General features: G+C 29.6%; 2 protein-coding genes across 2 annotated transcripts; one reads left to right on the top strand and one right to left on the bottom strand.

The window, feature by feature from the left end:
• The first annotated feature begins 17,510 nt into the window (after positions 1 to 17,510).
• Positions 17,511 to 20,009, top strand: LOC116775450 (cilia- and flagella-associated protein 144-like). Its single transcript, XM_032668354.2, has 4 exons — positions 17,511 to 17,612; positions 18,034 to 18,170; positions 18,864 to 19,023; positions 19,760 to 20,009. Exons 2-4 carry the CDS (start codon positions 18,044 to 18,046, stop codon positions 19,890 to 19,892), a joined length of 420 nt encoding a protein of 139 aa, XP_032524245.1. The 5' UTR covers positions 17,511 to 17,612; positions 18,034 to 18,043; the 3' UTR covers positions 19,893 to 20,009.
• LOC116775452 (coiled-coil domain-containing protein 103) lies at positions 19,950 to 20,986 on the bottom strand. Its single transcript, XM_032668357.2, has 2 exons — positions 20,767 to 20,986; positions 19,950 to 20,123 (listed from the first exon to the last, which is right to left on the bottom strand). Exons 1-2 carry the CDS (start codon positions 20,907 to 20,909, stop codon positions 20,018 to 20,020), a joined length of 249 nt encoding a protein of 82 aa, XP_032524248.1. The 5' UTR covers positions 20,910 to 20,986; the 3' UTR covers positions 19,950 to 20,017.
• Between the last annotated feature and the right edge of the window lie 1,068 nt (positions 20,987 to 22,054).

The raw sequence follows: 22,054 nt of genomic DNA, 5'->3' as shown, positions 1-22,054 counted from the left end.
AATTTTTTTAAATTAACGAACTCTGTTTGTCATATATAAAATCGTCGATCTAGGACGGGCTGATTTGACACCTGTCAACTTTCTATATCAGATGCTGACTGACAAGAATTTACAAAAAAAAAAAAAGTATACGTTTAAAATTCTCACGAACTTCTGATTTAGGATGATTGATGAAGCTGGCTTTTTTATAAAACATATAAACGTAATCAGTATAGACTCTTATAATTTTAAACGTCAGATTTTGGTGATACATTTTTTTATTATAATTATCGAAGGTCCATGAAATTCAGCCTACAATCTGGTTGTTTTTTTTTGTATTCATAACTTATATGACGTAGATAAATGATGAATGCGATAGCTGTCACATCCAATACGACTCCGATGCGAGATGAGTTTTAAAAAAAGTGTTAAAAGTTTTCGAATAGTTTGGATATAAAGAATATTATACACATATTTTTACTGCAGAATAGTAGTCGCAAATGTGCGCTCATTATTTCAGATTAGTAATCTACATAGCGTCCACAAAGCTAACTCAGCCGGACCTAATGGAGCATGGGTCTTAATTTACAAATTTGTGGATCAGATATAGTCTTATCAAAGCCCTTACATGTCAGCGAATATTGCAACTGTTCATTGTCAACATATTAAGAGAGAAGATTTCTTTGTACATGTCAATGTCGTAAACGTGTTGCCAGAGTAAATAAACAAAAAACAATTTTTAGTACAAAGATTATAGATTGATTAAAAGTAGACATTGCATCAAGTATACTAATATGCTTTTCCAAAGTAAAAAATGTTATGTACAAGAATATTTTAATTTATGTTCTGTTTTGAAATTACGTGAACGTTTTCAAACAACGAATACATGTACAACATATTTTAAAATACAATTAAATTTAGCATCATCACTTTCATCGAATTTTTAATTATATAAAGATTTATAAGAACACGATTTAATTCTCGTAAAAAAAATACTAGTTCAAAAAAGGTTAGATAAATAGTTTTTTTTTTGTGTCCTAATAGTACTTAGACAAACATTTAACATAATTATATGTATATATATATATATATATATATATATATATCTGGTCTGTATGTATATATTTTCAGAAGAGCGAAAGTTATATCTCTTAAAAGGGATTTATACAATTGTTATTCTTAATACAACATTAATCGACGTCTGCACACTCGAGGTTTTTATACTTTTAAGTAGTTTTCATTAGATTCGTTTGCTGATTCGATGGTCTTAAAGCTCTTTAATAAGAAAAGCGTTAAAAAAACTGAAATGGATATTAATACTCTTCGTATTAACATATTCATTGAATCCTACAGTAATGAGGTTGTATGTATTTGAATGGAATCAAAAAAATATACATATCTTTATGAAAAGTCATCTTAATTTGAAATATTTAAATGCACAGATAATACTGACAATTTTTATATTTTATGACATATGTACATAAAATATACATACTTTCTATTATAATCATCTTTATATAAATGAAATAGAATGTTAAAGGCTTATTAATACCGTATATATTACGGTATTAACATATGCCTTACAATAATAGAATAACATTAACATATATATATACTTTAGTAACATAAAAAATAAATATAGTTTTTATTTTATCAACTATACTGTTATTAAACGTGTGTTATCAAGTAATTCACGTGTTCGCTTATATCTACTTAATTTTAATGCTATATATTTGTCTCAGCGATTGTTTAACTAAGTTAAGCGAAAGTTTAACTAATAGTAAAAGTAATATAACTAAATAGACTTTACGTATTGTTAAAAGGATTACTAAGTAACCATCGTTACAGAAGCCAGCTTCCATATAAACTAGAAGATTAAAGAGACATAATCTATACATTTTCCAACTGGTCATACAATCTCCTTAAGCAAGTAGTTAACTGACAGATAACCTCATTTTAAGATTAATCACGTTAAATATTTTATATATATTTATGTGATTGTATTTGATTATCGTGTTAAAAATAAAATCTTAACAGAAAAATATCATTTACTGCAAAATAAGAAAATATTTATTACGATTTTCGTGAGACAACCCTATAGGTGGCACCTCTGTACGAATATGACTTTTAAATGTTATACATGCCTAATTCACTGTCTTGAATCAGTTGGCTTCATTTGTAAAGCAACCAAAATTCCTAAGGTGTTCCTAAGGTAGCGGGGTCATTCCTAAACGTTTTACCCTGAGGGAGAGGGATAGAAAGATACAAAATTTTTTAAAGTAGGAGAGAGAAGGAGAAGTCGGTAGATTCCAAGCGCATGCGCTCGGTGTGTTTGCTATGCAGCGAAGTAAACGACGTTAGCGTCGTAAAATAAGCTGAAATACGTACTTGTTGTTGTTATATTAATTTATTTATGATATTACTTAGTTTTTCAGTTTGATTTGATACAATTAATAAGGCAGTATATCCTTTTCAATTGTAGTGGATAAGAATTGTTTACAGTAACGAAGTTTCACTTCTTCCGCGCGGATAGACTCCACGCGCTATTTTTTACAATAAATAGGTATAAATATATATTCGAATATAAATTTAAATTGATTCAGATATAGTTAGATTTACATAACTGGCATATAGAAATGTATAAGGGTAATAATTCATGTGTATGCATGATTTAAGATACAATTCTTCAATAGACCTTTATATATTCCAAGGTCCATGTGTAGGTTCCATGCAATGTTTTTCCGTATACCGTTCTGGTTTTAGTATATCAGAATGTGTGAACGTATTTTACTATTTACGAGTATAATATAGTGATATTATACTGTGACTAAAGATAATAAAGATAAAGTATAAAGAAAAAAAAGATAAAGAATAAAGAAAAATGTAAAAAAAAATATTATTGGAATTAAACTTAATTATATAAGACAATGAAAAGATCAAAATTAAATAGAAAATTTATTTTTTAATACATTAATAGTATGTTATTTATACTAATATTATATAGCTGAAGAATTTGTTTGTTTGTTTGTATGCGTTTATTTCAGTAACCGCTGGTCCGATTCGAAAAACTCTTTCAGTGTTTAATAGTACATTTATCGAGGAAGGCTATAAGGTATATTATATTGAAAAAAAAAGTAATGCCTACTAAAAGTTCTATAATGTAATCCAAAATGTAAAAGTGTGATCCGAAAAAGTCCTTACACGACGTGCCCTGCGAAAACTTGATGATAGAACAGAATAATATGCTACCACTTTGCAGAGCATATGATTATCTAAAACAAGTATCGCGTAACCATATATCTATCTATCGTAGTTTTGTGCCTTGGTATTAATTCTAATCAAAATAAATTACTTCATATTCAAGACGAATAGAAAACCTTTCTAGAGCTTTCAATTATTCAATATGGCCGTTTCATTCAAAAGATATCGTGATATTGAATTAGCAAATAAGTATTGCAAGTGCATACACGCATGCGCATGTGTGACGTGGTGGAAAGTAGCTTCTTATGAAAAAGTTGCGCTCTGTTAACTAAATTTTTATACTTCTTAGACGAAAAAAACTTTTGCTTGGTGACGAACAAAACTTTTGTCGATTTCTGTATCTAATACGATTGTGTAGTATTTAATAATATATTACGATTCGTACGTAGTGTGAATGCAAACTTGTGATAAGCGTATTGTTTAATATTAATTTTTTCAAAATTTTCAACCAATATAATTTCGGCCAGCTGTTGAACATGTCAACTATGCTAGAGATAGATCCGAGTAACACAGAATTCAATATACTTTTAGTTAATGTACTTAGAAGAAAAAAATACGCCAACATTTTAAAATGCTTACAGATTTCGAGTACAGATGAAAAAAAAAAAGTTTTTAATTAATAAAGTGTTTCATAAAATTAAAACGCTCAGCTTTAAAACTCTGTTAGGTCTAAGAACTTTGTCGTTTCGCGTAATCGACCAATAATTCACAGACTTCCTATCCGTCTTTGGATCTCCGTAAACAAAAGGCTCATCGTCAAAGGTCCTACTTAATGAGGTGCGGTCGCGATATTTCACAGTGGCTAGCTTGCCTTATAAATGACTTTTAAATTATTTTAATACAGTGCTCAATGAAGTTTATGTTTAATTTTATAATATATATATATATTACAGTCGACATATTGAGATAATCACACGGACTAACAAAATGGCGTAACATTTTAAATATACGCTAAGTACTTTTTAAGATTTAAGTGTTTGATATATTGAGTTTCTCAATCGGTAAAAAAAGTTATCGATTTTCGTTACATATTTTTATTTAATCGGTTTCATTAAAATTTACCGACTTATTTGCCTCTGTTACTCGTTCTTTTATATATTCTCTTACGTCCATACGTCGGTTTAGTGACCCACGGGTTGTTTTTTAATAATTACGATACTGACATTTCCAATCGTGTGGGTCAACGAACGCAACACATGTAGAATGTTTTTATTTTGGACTTTTTAGTATGGTGTATAAAATTTTTTTTTTTCATGGTACTGAAGTAATATTGAACAAAATTTAAAGAGAAATGACATATATTATATAAATACCTTTGAATAACTAATAGCAATAAATACCTTTGTATAACTATAATACTAATTGTATTTAAATGATAATATAGCTCGAGAACGTTCAAGGCATAGATAAAATAGAAGTTTTTTTTTTATTAAAAAATATGAAACCTACATGGTACACTGGGCGCGGGTTGATTTATCTGACAGTCGGACAATGTATGGTAATGTTTGACGAATGACCGTGAAATTACCACGCCGTGGTCAAGGTGATGCAAAATAACAACTAAAATAAATAAAAAACACTTAATTTTATCTAACAGAGAAGTTATGAATTAGTCTGTTCAATTCTACCTTAACCAAAATTGATTTCAACTGCTAGCTGTTGAGAAATACGCAGAGAATTTCATAAAAACGAAACATTTAGTACATTTTTTTTAAAATATATTTGACTTGATTGCAAAATAATATATATGCTCTAAGGTTTAAGGGCTGTGTATTATTTATAATCGCTCACAAAACATTCTTATACTCGTGATAATTCTAAGGAGGTTTTATCTATTAAATATATCATAATGAGCTCAAAGACTTTCGCGAGCATTCATTTAAATAAAACTAATATTAATTCTTTTTAACACCATACTTCCGACTTTTCGGTAACTTTGCAGCAACCGTGCTCACCGAGGGACGAAATGATTATATTATATAATACATTTTATATTTTTTTACTTATCAAAATTATCGTAAAGATGATTACTTAGATTGAGGAATGAAAAAACATTAGATTTGCCTAAATTCCTTTCTTTGTTTAACTCTATTTATCAAGATTAAAAACTTTTCCATATGCGAAAAGAAAAAAAAATTCGTAATAACAACAGAATAAAAGAAAAATCTGTTCTATCATATCTTTTAATTTCTGTGGAAAGTATAGATTGTAATTATTGAATGTCTATATATATTTATACGTGTTTTAGGACACTAATCTTGAACGAAATTCTTCATAAAATACCCTAACAAAAGCGTCTCTTTCTTATTCAATATTACGACCAGGCCCTTTGTAATAGTCCTCTGTTAATGTTACATATCTCAATGTTAAGCTAAGTACTTAAATTGAGTACATCGCAAACTAAGCGTCCGAGAAACGTCAGAATGTTTAGACCGAGCTCTTATCTTCGCCGAGTGTAAGCTCGGCTTAATGGTTTGTGGAAAACGCTTCATATACTGAGCTTTGCAGACGATTAACATGACGCGAACGGTTACTTAGAAGTATAGAAATAATGTTTAAGTTGAGAGCTTTTAACAAATAAAAACGTTGACATTGGCAATATTCCACGGTCACCGTGTGGGGTGTGGTTGCCGTAGTTTAAAAATGAGAATTTGTCTGTGCTTTTTTTGGTATTAATAAAAATGAATAAGACTCGCAATGAGACGGACACAGAAGTTAGATATGTCTGAATATTTATCTTAGATTTTATTGCATATGTCCAGTAGTCTTTAAGTTTGCGAGCAAATCCGAATACCGAAAGAGGTTACTATTAATACATGCAGTTTTTGTTTTAATTCGTATTATTATAAAAAAATGTAAAACAAATCATTATACTTATTTAATTAAAAAAAAATATCCCACAATTTTACATTATAAAAAAAAATTCCGTAAAAGATTTTTTGATAAATTACTTTTCATTAAATCGAATGCATTATTACAATAAAGGTTTCAGTATTAGACATTTTGGAATTATCTGTTCTGTAAGAAAGTTAGGACACTCATCTCGTCTATTGTGCTCGGCCGTCAGCTGCAGTCGTTTCAAAAGAAAAACCCGCTGGAGACATAGAAATAACAATATTTTTCATTTTTCAATACTCGAACAGATTAAATAAATTCCAGTCTCAGCTTAAAACCTTCGTGGTCCGTCATTTGATAGATTCTTAAGCTCTTAGAGCACATCCCTAGCCACACAGCTTTCACATTTAAGATATCGTTTTACGCGACGTCCAAAGCTTTTATCATCACTCTTATTTTTGATCATCAATAATTAGAGCGAGTTAATAATTTACAATAAATATTATATATATATAACATACACCTAAATCATATACACTCTGTGACACACAGAAAACGTCTTATAGGTGGAAGTGACGGCAATTTCGACTGTTCTGATTGACAGGTCCAATGTAGGCATAGCAGGGTGCAATAGATAATGAGTTTGTAATTCACAATAGCCTAAGATGAGCTTGCCACAAACATTTACCGTCGTAACACATAATCAGGGTCGCGGAAATTAGAAATACGTCGGATATTGAGTTGGATTTACATTAAGTATTTTCATGTTACCCTTGTATTGTTGATCGCTTTAAATGTTGCAAATTGAAGCTCAAATCAAACTATGTTTGTGACATTGTAATCAAAATTGAGTAATTTTAAGGGCCCTGTCAACTGTAATGATAATATTATCTGTGGTGTTTTAATTTTTTTTTTTAATATTAAATGTTCCAGTTATATTGTCATGGATCGTTTTATTTTACAATATTACTAATACATTTATATAGATTTTTAAGGTTCAGTGTTTAAGATTAATCAGAATATTGTCCAAGTAGGTCCTATACGATTGGAATTGAATAAATTACTCTTATATATGCAAACCGCAGTGGGTTTAGAAAATTTAAAACTATTCTTTTTAATTTTTTTTTTTTTTTTTTGGATTTGAAAACGTCGTATGCTTGTATTTTGGTAGATGGGCTGTTGGTGTCTTGATTGAAATAAGTCTAGTTGAGTTACTGAAAAGACGATGACTTTGAAAAGACCGCTTATTTATATATGATACTTAGGAAATTTTATTTATATAACTTTAACTGTACTAGGTGCTGGTGCTAATAAAAATATTACTAGTATTTAAAAAAATAACTAAATAAACACCTTTATTCCATTCGACAAACTCCTAAGTGTTTCCTCCACACGATACTCAAGATTATAATTCGTCAAACATATAAAAACGTTGAAATTGACAAAATATTACACGATTCCAGTGCGAATGAAACAAAGCATAACAAAAAATTTACTACAAATAATAGTTAAAATGACATACGTCCCTATTTATATGAATATAAATATATACAATGTTTGTATCTTCATAACAGCCTTATCTAATTTTCAATGACAAACACATTCATACACCACCATTATTTGTTATAAACATAAGAATTTTGAGTGAAATTTAATATGAACATAATAAAATTTTTACTTTCGCATGTTGAGTAGAGACGGCGGAAGTTCTCCGTCATAAACTTGAACAAGGTAAAAAAAAAATAACTATTTCATTCGTATATTAAAAATATTATTTTAATTGTTTTTCTGTTATATCATCCCATACAAATGTGTCGAAAGAATCGTTTTAAAAACTTTCCATTGTAGATCTATATATACGTAGACATTCCAGACAACAAATTGACAGAGTGTAGTACTAACAAATTTTATAAATCTTGTGCCTCTAAGTGCATCTTATAGAGTTTTCATCCTGTCTTCTCATTGATAAATATGATTTATTAGGTTTTTACTCTGCTGTATTTAACAAGTAGTCCTTGTCTACGTCTTTATTAACTCTGTAAACAAACTATTAGATGTTGTGTTACAGAGCTCAATCAAAAAATGTTTTCTTTTATTTAAACTTCTTATTAGATGTTTCGTTACAAGTGATTAAATTCACCGTCACTTCTGATATTTTTTGAACCTATGTCACATTTGTCACAGATTGTAGTTTCGTAAAAGTTCAATAAATAATGAAGGTACATTTTAATATTGTACCCTTAGTTTGTGTTGTCACTACATACGGAGCGTTAACAGTTTTTTATTAATAAATATTAACACATTATAGTATTAATAAACATCGTATACATATAGAGATTACAGAGTTTCTTAACCGGTGACGCTGTCAAAGCCGTAGGGCTAGCAGCAATATACATTAAAAAAAAAACCTGAGATGTCGACTATAGGCTATTGAGAATTAATAAGACATAAGTAAAATCTACGGAATCAGAAAAAGTGGGTTGAAGCCGGGATGTGGTATTTGTCAATATATTAAAAAGCATAATGCAATGATAAAATATTCGTCGGCTATAAGAATTGAGATGTCTTACGATATATAAACAAGTTTATATGGAAAATTCTTTCATAAGCATATATGCATAAAAAATCCTAATAATTTAATTCAGAAATCACAATATTTTAAACGTTTGCCTTTTTTTTAACTAAGCAAAAATATTTTATTTTTTAATCCACATTTGTCACTTACGAGTTTGCAGTTAAGCTGCCAAAAAAATATCTTTTTAAAAATTATTTCGATGATCTTTTTGATATAAACCTTTTTATTTTCCTTAAACTAAAATAACCGTGTTATAATTAAAACCGTATCCCGCAAATAAAAATATATTTTGGGTGAGTTATTTTAAAACTCAATGTTTTATACCTGTAAATTTTATTTCTCCTATAATTTTATGTAATAATACAATCAAGTATTGATATAAAAAAAAAAAAATTATCACGCACATTAATAAAATTTAATATTAAATCCTCTGAAATTAAATTATTACTGGTAATATTTTGTTTATTTATTTAATACAATTAAATACTCACCACTGAAACACGATCAAATAAAAGTTAAAAGCACACTATATCGATATAAAATGAAGTTAGTTTATCTGTCCTTACGTGCGCTCTGTGTGGAGCATAGCCTACGACTGAGACTTCACACCCGCCAAGCTTGTATCATAACATTGGATTTACAGTGCATGCCAACAAACGAAACAATTTATGACGTACAAAGAGGTTATTGAAAAAAGGTTCTTTACAAAGAGGTTATTCAAAAAAGATTTCACTTTTATATAGAATAATTAAAATACTGAGGCAGATATTACGAACTTTTTTTAAATAATGAAATTTAATTTTATTTAAAATATTGTGTAGTTATTACGCTAATTATTCTTTAAGTTATTAAAGAAAATTCGTATTCTGTTTGAGACTGTCATATATTGTACTTAAATTACATGTTAATTTTCACACTGGAGCCTTTCTCAATTTCAATTTAAGACCATCAGCGGCTTCCAAATCAATTACATGCATTGCATTGATTAAGATCAAAGATAAGTTAATGTAATACAATGGAACGCTTAACTAGTAATTTGACAGCTTCCTTTTTGTCGTACTTTTTTAAAGATGGTCTAATTTTTTTTTTTTTGTTTGTCAAATAAACGTCAATTGAAAATTATTTAACTTTGAATTTATGAACTTATTTTTCTCTGTTTTCCTGTCAATCAATTAGCATATTTAATAATAATAATATATTAAAATTCATCTTTTCACTTTCAAGTTTTCTATATAAAACATTCCAGCAATTAAGAAATATTTTTAAAATAATTTGCCTAACTTTAATTCCTTAATGAGGCGGTACTTTTTTGAAATTTTCTCTCACAAACTTCTAGATAACGGGATGTATAGGATGGATAGATTTTTACATTTTTAAGTTAATCTATTTACTAGTGCCACAAAGGACAACGCTAAAAATTTATGTACTTCAAACTATATTTACTATATATATATTATGAAAAATATCACTTGTAGATATTTTTATTTTCTTTCGTCGTCATGAAAAGCCAGGTATGAGTGATTGCGGCACACTCCGTGCAGTTCGAGTGCGTTGCGACCGTAATTAACTCATTACCGAATTTTGTACAATGAAATCCCGTCTAAGTTAAACAACTTATATGTATGTGTTCGTGTGAGGAGGCTTAATTTGCGCGTGGTTCATGTTTTGGACCGTCAAGGACGTATAGACCCAGTGGCTTAACAGGTCAAGAGATTAGAATACACACTCACAACCACGCTTTAATCATACTCGCATGACGTGCGTCACACGCATGTTCCTCAACGAATAACAATAACGAAAAAAATGTTTTATAATTTTTCGTAAGAATAAAAATTTTCGAATAAAACCTTTGTTTAAGATATAATTGTGACTATTTCATACACTCTACATTATAAACATTGCAATTATGGTGCGATTAAAACAACACACACATTTCTGCTTGTAGAGTTCAAAGGTAAAGCTAAATATTTTGGCCACGTCTTGTTGCGGAGATGCCATCCTCTGTTTATTGTACTTAAATTTGTATTGTCGCAGTTCTTAGGTACATTTTTATCATTATATATAAATATTTTTTCTAATACTACAGATGGTTTATAATACCTTTTTCTTCCTATAATGTATTGTTTTAGCTTTTAAAGGTTTCGATTGAATTCCAGTATTATTTTTTATACAGCCTATATTTTTAAACTAACCTTTTTAGATTATAAAGGCTTTTTTTGAAATTGATGGCTCGCACGTTTATCATCTATATTCTATATTTATATAAATAGCTTTTAGGTAGTCATTTTTATACTTAAATGTATGTACAGTGAGTGAATTTAAGATCTGTTAATTGTTTTTTTCCTCTTGTCATTTTGATGTGCTAATAAAGAATTGAGACTACAATATAGAGCACGACTTTTTTAATTGGGTTTATATTATTGTTTTCGTTAGTTAGTTATTATTAGTTATTTAATATTTGGGAGTTTCTGATATAATGAAGATTTTCGCGAGTGTTTATGTAAATAAAGCTAATATTTTTGGGATTTTCTACACGTTTTTTATTATTATAAACTACACACTCCCGTTGAATTTTCATTCCGTCTGCCTCTGAACACGGTTGCTGCAAAGTAACAGACATGTTGGGAGTATTTAGTTTAAAATACGTAGTAAATCCGTAAATATTAGTTTTATTAACTTCTGATATTTTAAGATTCTTCTAGAGATATCATTTTGTCTTTCGATGATACACTCTCTTTGAGTTTTCTGTGTCTAAACGTTTGGAATAATCAAAAGCATTCTCGTTAAAAGATAGAATTCACTCTAACTTTACAGTGTCGTTAAGCTTCGGGCAACTTTTAAACTATTATTTATGAAATTATTGCGTTGTTTCATCCGTCAACGTTTTCTGTTTGTAATTTACGAAACGTGATTTATTTTAGGCCAGAAACATTGCATATGCATGCCGTTAATGCTGGATATATTAATGCTTTATGTCACAATAAAATCACTTCAATCAGAAACTTACAAGTTAAACTATAAAGTCTTTAGATTTTGATGAGATCTATGACTTTCTCGATTATTCATTTAAATGGAACTAATATTATTCAGATTAGTACGCGTATGAATAAAACGAATATTTTTCGGATTATACTACGCGTATTTTATTATATATATAAAAAAAAACTACATACTTCCGACGTTTCGGTTTCTTTGCAGCAACCGTGATCACGGGCGGACAAGATGTGAATGTCTGTCAGTTGGTCTTGTTATTTATCATCTACCGCCGACGATTTCTGATTTTATGGTTGATTATAGTTACATAGTGGTAATAAATTAGTCCAAATTTTTAAGTTGAAACTTCTCAGCATTCCATGGATTCAGCGTGCGGGTGCCGGTTCCATCGCGTTGCAGGGAGAGGAGCTTCAACAGTGCCTGATACTTGCGACCCAGGTGTGGGTTTAAGGGTCCCCTAACTAACCATATAAATAAAGAAGTAAAATTTATATTATAGTATTTATATCTACTTGAAAGCAGATTTAATTGTTGTTTTTCCGAACACAAATTTTGTATTAAAGTCCTCTTTTACTTGTAATTTGACGAAAAAAATCTAAATGTCCACTATATATATCATTATTATAACACGTAATGCAAATTTTTCTATGAGACAAGTATCCTTACTCCAAGTCTGATTCGTCACGATAATGATTCACGATAATATCGACGTAAAGTTATCAATGAAACAACGGAGACGCTCCGTCTGTAGTGTGATACAAGCTACTAGTAAGGCTAGTTTCTATGGTAATGCTTAGATATGTATAGAAAATAATAATGTATAAATAATGTTTTTGAACCATTAAATACAGAAAGAGACATTATTATTAATAGGACATTTAGTTCATGTACATATACATATTACTAATAGTAACAGATTTCAAAACTCAGCATAGACATTTAAAAGGATTTAATTTTGTAAGAAACCTATTTTTTTTTATCTATCATGATACGGGAACACATAAAAATATTTCTTCAAAGTGACCACATCTCGTTAAGGAGTTGAATCCTAATCGCTTTAAACAAATATTGTTCGTAGAATATTTTTTTTTTTAATTTTACACCTTTTATAGTTAATTAAAGTTTTGGATTTTGTTCAATTGAACTCAGTACAATAAATATCATGAGTATATGATTAAAAAATCACGATTATCTGATATATTATTATATATTAAACTACCTAATGAATACTCACTTACTTTCTTTTATTATTCTAATATTTTATCCTTAGTTTCACGTGAAACACAACAACACATAATACTTAAAAATATTTTAATAAGGATTGGTTTTCATAATTCTTCCAAAAAAAATCTATTTCTGAACCGAGTCAGAGGCTTCAGGGATTGACAATATTGATTTGACAGTTGACGTTATAAAATTGGCGGTAATTACGTACTAGTATAGATTACATATTCAGGGTAAACTCCAAGTAAGATAACTAGATTTAAACAAACTCCGTAAAACATCGAAATCACACGGCTTCTTGGTTTAGCTTATTTTCCATAAAATAATACATTTTATATACCATTACACTGTCTCTGTAGCTCAAGAATTAAACAACAAAAGTACTTTTCCACCCATAATCAACTGTCCGCTTTGTACATACAGAATTTTGTAAGAATTTCTGTCTTTTGGTAACAAATTCTATCTGCTCACATGTGTAGACTTGTCATTAGGAATCACGGAATATCTAAGCGTGTTCATATTCTTTCTCCACAATCTTTGTAACAACGGATGTGAAAAGTAAAACAACAACATTATGTATGGATAGATAAATTGACAAAACGATAATTTTTTACTTTTTATTTTACTCGGACTTTATAACCAAAATGCCTAAATGGCAAAAATAAGCCAAAAAATATATACAAAATTACTGTCACAGCAAAAGAAGTAAGACGGAAGCGACATATTACAGCATATAACATTCAAATAAGTATTGTTTTTATTTCTTTACTACCACTTGTCTGTATAGCAACCTTTTTTTCTTAATACAGATTTCCTTTCCCACATTTAAGGACATTCCTATAACATGAAACTATAAAATAATTTAAATTACAAACTTTTTTCCAGTATATTTAATAAACATAATGTATTCTGTTCAAGTTTGATTACAACTTGAGACAAAAAAAAAACCGAAAATGTTTTACAGTGTCTTAAATAATGTAAGAACATCCCGAAAAAGTCTTGGAATCTAGGGAAAAGTCGTGATTTTGTTATCTCGTCTGGAAAAGTTTTGAGTTGTTGTAAAGTTAGTACCTACTTTTTTGGGAGAGAATGAAAAAGAATATAACCAATAATTAATTATTTTTTTAAATATGAGCAGCCATCCATCCCTTATAAATAATGGGGGACCTAACAGACATTGCCCTGCACACCCTCATGCGATTATTTGAATTAAATTAAGAAATAAAAGAGAAATAACATAATATAATACTTATTCTTAATAATAAAATAAATTATTTTTACTAATATCAATTAGTTGTAATCAATAATGTTTGATTAGGGGCCATCCATAAAGTACGTCACACAAATTTTAGGACTTTTAAACTACGCCTCCCGTCCTTGTCGCAGGTTGTCACATTTTTATACTCCCCTCCCCCTCCTTATGTGACGTCACAAATTATTTAAATGTATGTATGTACTTAAAAATAATCGAGAGAAAACAGCTATTTTCATTTTTAACTTATATTTATTAAATAATAATCTAATAGAATCATAATAAAGTCCAACATTTCATAAAACCGACAAAAAAAATAATGAAATTTTCAAATCACATCCAAACTTTGCGTTTTAGTATTTAAATTTTAATATGTGACGTCACAAAACACACGATGTGACATACGGGTGATACCCCTCCCCACCCCCCATTAAAGTGCGACGTACTTCTTGGATGGCCCCTTATTGATTATAACGAATAAATTAATAAACTTGTCGGTTTCCAAAAGCGGGAACACGCCGCATATGTGAAAAGACCCGATTTTCTAGATCCCACCTACAAGTCGACGTTTGACCTTGGGACTCCATATTTGTATAGCTTGGAATCTAAGCCTTGGATAGATTTAAATTTCGAATCAAAATGAAGTCATTCTTTATAGTTGTTTAAAATGTGCGGTGTCATTCCTGGTAAATTGAGAGAATACATAAATTCAAGGGGACAGATTTTTTTTTTTATGACGCAGGGAAACTCTTTTTACGAGCCGTCTCACCGGCCTTGGTGGGGCCGGAGAGGATGTGTGAGACTCGACCTGGGCAGGTCTCTACTCACTAAAACCACTGCGAAAACCATCGGCCGCTATGTTGGTGCACCCCGGATCTGTCAGCGACAGGGCACACCAGCGAAGGGGACAGATTTCGTCAGTTAATATCAATTCCGATGTTTTTTTACTTTCATTGTGAGTACACATTAATATATTTCTGAATTCACCGGGAACACGTGGTAGGTTGACTTGTTGGAGAATTTCAATTGCGGTTTTAGGGGCATTAAAAAACTTATGATTCCTTATTTAATAGTTCGATTACTTACGATAAAAATAAATTGATAAAAGAATTCCCTCGTTATTCAAAAAACTTTATCTTTTGAATGCGTATACAATAATAATTTACTCACATCAGCTAAAGTTTGCTTATGGCAGAGGACATTTCGTCTTTTCATGTAGCTGACTGATAATGATTTAACCAATAATTTGCAATTTATAAAAACGACATTAATTCTTTCTCGAATTAATCTTTGCCATATTAACAACTTTATCTAAAAAAAATCACGTTGGTTTCGAAAAGAGCTTTAATAAACCCTATTCAAAAAACTGAAACAAAGTGAAGAATATGACTGGACTGGCTATAACTATTTTATCATCAAGCCTATTAGTTTTGCACAACTCCCGATAATGTTCTCGCAAAAATAATTACACTTTTTTATACCTACATAAAATGCCGCTTACTATTTAATAATTAAAAAAAAAAACATTAAACTCCTTACAAAGACGAATATAAAATTAATTATTGATAAATATATTTTTTTAAATACATTCCACTTACTACTATGGACCGGATAACATTGAAATCGGATCTCGAAATCAAATTACCGGTTCAATCAAATCTAGAAATTGCCGGGTTTGAATTGTATGAATAATCAGGAACAGATTGCTTGGCCTTACCTGTACGCAGCTGGCTGTTCAGCGTTGGAATAGTCTTCAACTGGTAAAAATTCCATTAATATATATATATATATCTAAAGAAAGACAATTATTTTAACCTCTGTTATCCGATACTTCGTCTATAAAATATGACGTAATTTTTCAACATGAGATCTAAGTATCAGTTTATATTAAAGTAAGTTTTTATTTAACCTATTTTTAATACTTGTCATTTAGATATAAAAATATTTTCTTAACAGTCAATAAAACTGTAAAATATATGATTATATAATATGTTAGTTATATATTCCGTTAATAGACATATTCTTTACATTATCTGTTAAATCCTGGTGTTTGTGTGGGTCAAGGACCAAAGTCCCACAACGCCCTGTCCCCATTAGAGCTCCTGATATTTCAATTATACGCCTTATGAAATAGTTCTACCGTCGGAAGTCGATTTCGCGGATGCCCGTAATATCAATGGGGGGCGCTCGGCGATCGGAATTTTCACCTCAATAACCACATTGATGAGATTAGCGTTTTTTTACACACCAGATACTCACCTTCACAGACGTTTGTTATATACACAATGTATTAATAGTATTTCTTGCCACCTAGTTAACAGAAAAAAAACATTGACAGTTAAATTAAAACAAGAAAAATAATCTTAAATATTCATTATTTTGAACGAGAATCGCAACTGAACAATGGGAAATATTTTTATGTAATTCTTGTCCATTTGTGTTAAAGCGTTTTTAATTGTTATATAAACGCTACATCACCCGCTAAGCTTATCACCATATCATACGTGTAAAGTGTTTCACGCGCGAAGCCACCTCAGGAATGACAGATATAGCGTACCGGCCGCCTTTTAATTCTACAGAGGACCACATTTAAAGAATTCCATTTATTATTTATCTTATTCTTGACAACCTGCTCTAATGCTATATAATTTTTTATTGTTTTCCACAATACATATATACATATCAACACAATGAAACGTATACGTAAATAAAATGATATATCTCTAGTTTAAATATTTTGTTAATAAATAAATTAAATATAACAATTGTATGTAAATATATCAATATATTTGATGTGATTATGTAAAATGTAATCAATCCCGTCGGGTAATCTGCGGTAATCTGCTGAAATCTTCGTCATCTAGCGCTAATCAGCCTCCAGGCGCTAACTCTGTTACAGCGCCCATTAAGCAACACCTGTTGATTACGGCTCTGATATTGTATATTTATATTAAATATTTTTTTAATATTAAATTCGTTTGAAATAAAAAAATATGCTGTAAATATTCTTTCGAATTATATATTTCATTCATTGTTATGTTTATGAACCGAAAACTTTTTTAAACATTTCAATTGAAATAAAAGAATTGTCTTTAAAAATATTTGAATAGCAAAAAGGTTTTACTAGTCGCCTCCGACAGCTTATAATCTATATTTTACTTTGATAGTAACACGTTTTACTAAACTATTAAGAAGTTTTTTAATTTAAAAGTAATTAGAACCTATATAAATATTTAAAATATAAGTAAAAAGATTTCTGACTAAGATTTAAGCTTTTTAGAAAATTATTATGCTGATAAAGTGCGAATATGAAAAGATAAAACCTCTTTTAAATCCTTTTTTTTCGTTTTTTTTTTAATTACAACACCTCTATTATGTATAAATATTAAATGTCAAATACTTAAAAAATTTACTGTCATTCCTTGTACGGGAACCAAAATTATACATTCTACAATAACATTTACCTACTTATTTTTGGAAACATCATCTGAAGTAAGTTATTATTAAAATCAAAACGATTAAATGTATACTATCTTATTTGTCTAAATTATATGTAGTTACGTTTGAAAAATAAACTTTGGACATAATTTTGTTGAAACTGTTCTTTATCTTATTATAATTAATTATATGTAGTTTATAGTAATAAACAATATTTAAATAACTATTATAAAATTTGAATTAAAAGAAAACGAGTTAAACTATTTGAAAAACATAATTTTAAATTACAGAATATAATTAACAAAAATTCTATTTTTTTTTTTTTTCATTAGCTCGCATCACAATCGCGTAAATGTATCAAAATATACAGCCAGAGTACGATTAAAATATTAATAATCTTGTCACAACTAAGATTTATATGATATACCTTGTTCAGACTAACTACATTTATAAATATATATATATATATTTCTAGCTACGTAACAATGGTCGCGGACACAAAATGCACATTCGGCACCCGAATGCCGATCGACATACATATGTTAAACGAAATTATTTACAGAGAAGTGAAACACTTCCGGAATTATAAGATTTACAGACCGAACTTTGGGTGTGAGTAAAATAACAAGATTATATGGTTTTTGAGTATTTTTTGTAGTTTTGATATGAATTCTACAAAATTGATTTTAGATAAAACATCTATGTGTTTGTTTATTCGGAAAAATGTGGCTAATATTTCCAAAAAACTTAATATATATTTATATAGTACTGACGTTATTATTACTCAGATTGCGCTAATATTTGTTCTGTAAGATTTATATTAATCTAGACCTTGTTGTTTATTGTAACTACGACTAATGTAACTAATACTGTTAGTTAAGTTATTAAGAAGTTCAAATAAAAATATTTTAAATTGTTCCTATAAAATAAACCATTAATATGTTGACTAATACAACCGTTATATGACAGTAGTTTTAAATGGGTTTTATTAAACATTATTTAATGTAAACTGTATAAAAATATTCCTTGTAGTATATCTTAATAGACATATTAAGACGGTGTGTATAAATTTAGAGCAGGCTTCGAGTCAACTCAAAAGGTCGACTCAAAAGGTGCCGTTTATTATGATAAATACATGAAATATTTAATTCGTCAACTTTAGTAAAGGAACTATGGCTTAATTGTTAAAGTAACTGAAACCGGATATATCCGGATGTTACAGGTTCGATAACTGTCGTGAATAAGAATTTTTCGTTGTATATTTTCTATTTTAATCTAAACATTAACGCGACATCAATGTATTAGCTATACCTGTAACTGGTAAGTTCTATGCCGCCCACGACCAGTTAAAGGCTGAATCGAAGGAGCAGAAGGAGAAGGTGGATGATTATCATTATAACGTGGCACAGACGAGGGCTAAGGGACCGCGCAGCAAGTACCCATCGCCGGCTACCGAGAACCAAGTGTGAGTTGAAATTAATAAAACCTTTTTTTTTTACAATAAAATATTATTAGACTTAATAAGTATATGCCTTTGCCTCATGCAGGTTTTTAAAAATATGACGTTGATGTCAAAATTACAACCGAAGTTTTTTGAATATAAATAATAGTATGTAAAAGAAAACGTATTTACTTTATTTTTTAATTAACGTAGAAGATTGAGTATTTCCGATTTCATACTTATCTATTCAAATTATATTTTACTACTCCTTAGGGTTGTAAAACTTCGTATTCTTTTAAATGTTGAAATAAATGTGAAAAACGTAATTTAGGCAAGCGACCTGGCCTGGTTTTACATATTTTTGAGTATTTTTGTATGTACTTTTTAGTATAGATATAAATTAAACGTTAGTTACTATTAGTTATCTTTAAAAGTCCTGTTTTATTCAATTGAATATCTTGTTTTAATGACATTTGTGTCAACAAATTAAAATCCGATAATATTCTATTTAGGAATAATTATATCATGAATAAACATTTAAATTACTATGACATAGTTTTTGCTTAAATGTTATTAAATACATCGCTAATTATTTTTTCTTTTTTTAATAAAAACTTTCATTGATACTGGTGACGGATATTACTTAATTTATAAGATAGATTTATTTTCACATGGCAATTAAACGAAAATATTAATCTGATCTCATATTGCTCTCAAAAATGCTTCTCAGTTTTGTGTAATATTAATTGACTACCACCAGCTACGGTTGGTACGACAAACCATTGGTGCCAATGGACAGAAACGACAGACGGTTCTACTTCCCCAAGAGAGAGAGCTCTCACACGAAGGTCGAAATCATCATTCTCATGTCGAATCCAATGAAGAAGGCATAAGTATTACGCACATCCAAAAATCTCCAAAAAGGTCTTATTATACACAATTTATGAGTCTTTTAATATTTTTATGAGTTTATTTTGTTATGGATATTAAATAAAGGCGGGTGATGATAATTATTGTTTTATTTTTCATCATGTTTGGAGGCGTACTGGTTCCACGAGGAAGCTGATTTCTTCTTCATGTCCTCTTTATCCAAAGGTCGTAAGTGTGCAGCCGCAACACGATCGCTACAAATCAAATAACATCTAAACACCCTTATCACGAGTTTCAATCGTCACACTACATACGCAGCGTTTTCAGTTTTTCATTCATAAATATTCTCATATGATAGTAATAACCTAAGTTACAAGTAACGGGAAATGTTCCATAAGTGACGATGCAAGTTTGTACTAAATACTAAGGGTACAGGGAGGTTTCTGTATTGTTAAAAATCTGCCGCTGTCTTACTATGACGACCCATGAGGAAGCTGGCAATGAACTCGACAGTTTAAATTTTACGGTACACATATATTCCATCCCTGTTGTTATTTTTTGTTGAATATTACGTAAGGCATTATATTTTTACTTAATAATGTTCAGTTTATGATATTGACAAAATATTCCACAATTCCAGTGCGAACGAAGCCATAGCATAAAAAATATTTAGTTTAACGTATCTTTGGCAATTCGACGCAGCCATTTTTAAGGTTGAGGTTATAGACAATGTCAATATACATAATAATTTACCTCATAACTTTTTGTATGTTACAGAATTCCCCCTTTTTAATAATCCAATGATATATAGGCAATATTATTAATCTATTACTGAAGTGTTGCTATTGATTCGTCAAGTTATTGAAGCATTCAAGATAAAAGCATTTTTTTTCTTACGCGAATTCCTCATAGGATTTGGCAGTGTGTATTGCGTCACATTTCACATCATTAACTCTCCAATAGGCCTTGTCTTCTTCCAAGCTCTGCTTCAACTGGCTCTCCATAGCCTCGATATCATCACGGCTTAGCGGTTTGTTCATAATAATTGAAGTACAAACACAATAATGTACGCCAATGTATCCGCTGTCAAGCAATACGTTACTATGGCAACGTGAAAATTTGTCTGCTTTATGCAATCCGGAAAAGTCTTCTAAAACAGGACACAAGATTATAAATCGTCCAACAAATAAAAAAGTTGACATTGGCAAAATATTAAACGATTATAGCGCGAATGAAGCCACAGCATTAAAAAAAAATCAATATTTTCGATTTGTTTGTTCATGAATCTTGGTCGACTAAATTATAAAAAAAAATAAGACATTTTATTTTGTGGTGGAGTTTCCTTGGTTGTCGCAGAGCTTTAATTAAAAGTTAGTTCACTGCGGTTTAAATAAATGTTGCCACACACACAGAAGAGTTAAGCATAACATAGATATTGAAACTTTGATTCGTCCAAAAAATGAGGATACATGACTTTCTATGTATACATCCTTTTCACAAGTTTGTATCAAACTTAATACGTATAGTTTTCACTGACCAGTGTTTCATGTAAAAACCTTCGCACGTTTTTAGTAAAACGAAGGAAGCTTGTGGCAAGGATACAGAAGATTTACCTCATTTGTTGTTTCAGGTTTCTGGAGACAGTAATAGATTACCATAAAACTAACATCCCAGCTTTATTCATTGAATTGTTTCCATTAGTGAAGCTTTACGAAGACTTTTCAGTTGAGTTGAAACGAAAACTAAGTTAGGTTAGGTCTCGTCATCAAGTAAACCCTATCTCTATTTGATTCATTAATCTTCAGAACTCCTTTTTTTAACGGGTATAGTTCTAAAAATCCTAATATTACAAAAAAAAATTACCGAGGACATGAGAGTTACAATGTCCTGAAAGGGATTTTTATTACGTCATAAAGCGAAAATTGTAACGCTTTTTACAAATTAATTTCATTAATTTTAAATACTCTTAAAATCCTTGTCCCAATAACTTAATTTCTAAACTCTATTTTAAATATAAAATGTAAAACACTTCATGTGGATCCCCGAAATTAACTTTAAATTATTTTTAAGGTAATTTTTGGTTTTGCATCTTCTAAATGTTAGAATGACGTCCCACATGTAATTGTAACGATAATGTGCTTGACATACTGTTGCCATGTTTATATTTTATAAGTATTTTTATGTA

The sequence above is a fragment of the Danaus plexippus genome, chromosome 25 (genome assembly GCF_018135715.1).
Source record: "Danaus plexippus chromosome 25, MEX_DaPlex, whole genome shotgun sequence".
Classification (NCBI taxonomy): Eukaryota; Metazoa; Arthropoda; class Insecta; order Lepidoptera; family Nymphalidae; genus Danaus; species Danaus plexippus.
This window is presented reverse-complemented; position numbering and strand designations above follow the sequence as displayed.

Coding starts and splice junctions, on each gene's coding strand:
- LOC116775450 (XM_032668354.2), top strand. CDS start 18,044: ATGGTCGCGGACACAAAATGCACATTCGGCACCCGAATGCCGATCGAC. Junction 18,171..18,863: donor TTACAGACCGAACTTTGGGT/GTGAGTAAAATA, acceptor TCAATGTATTAG/CTATACCTGTAACTGGTAAG. Junction 19,024..19,759: donor CCGGCTACCGAGAACCAAGT/GTGAGTTGAAAT, acceptor GACTACCACCAG/CTACGGTTGGTACGACAAAC.
- LOC116775452 (XM_032668357.2), bottom strand. CDS start 20,909: ATGAACAAACCGCTAAGCCGTGATGATATCGAGGCTATGGAGAGCCAG. Junction 20,124..20,766: donor AAATCCTATGAGGAATTCGC/GTAAGAAAAAAA, acceptor TTTGATTTGTAG/CGATCGTGTTGCGGCTGCAC.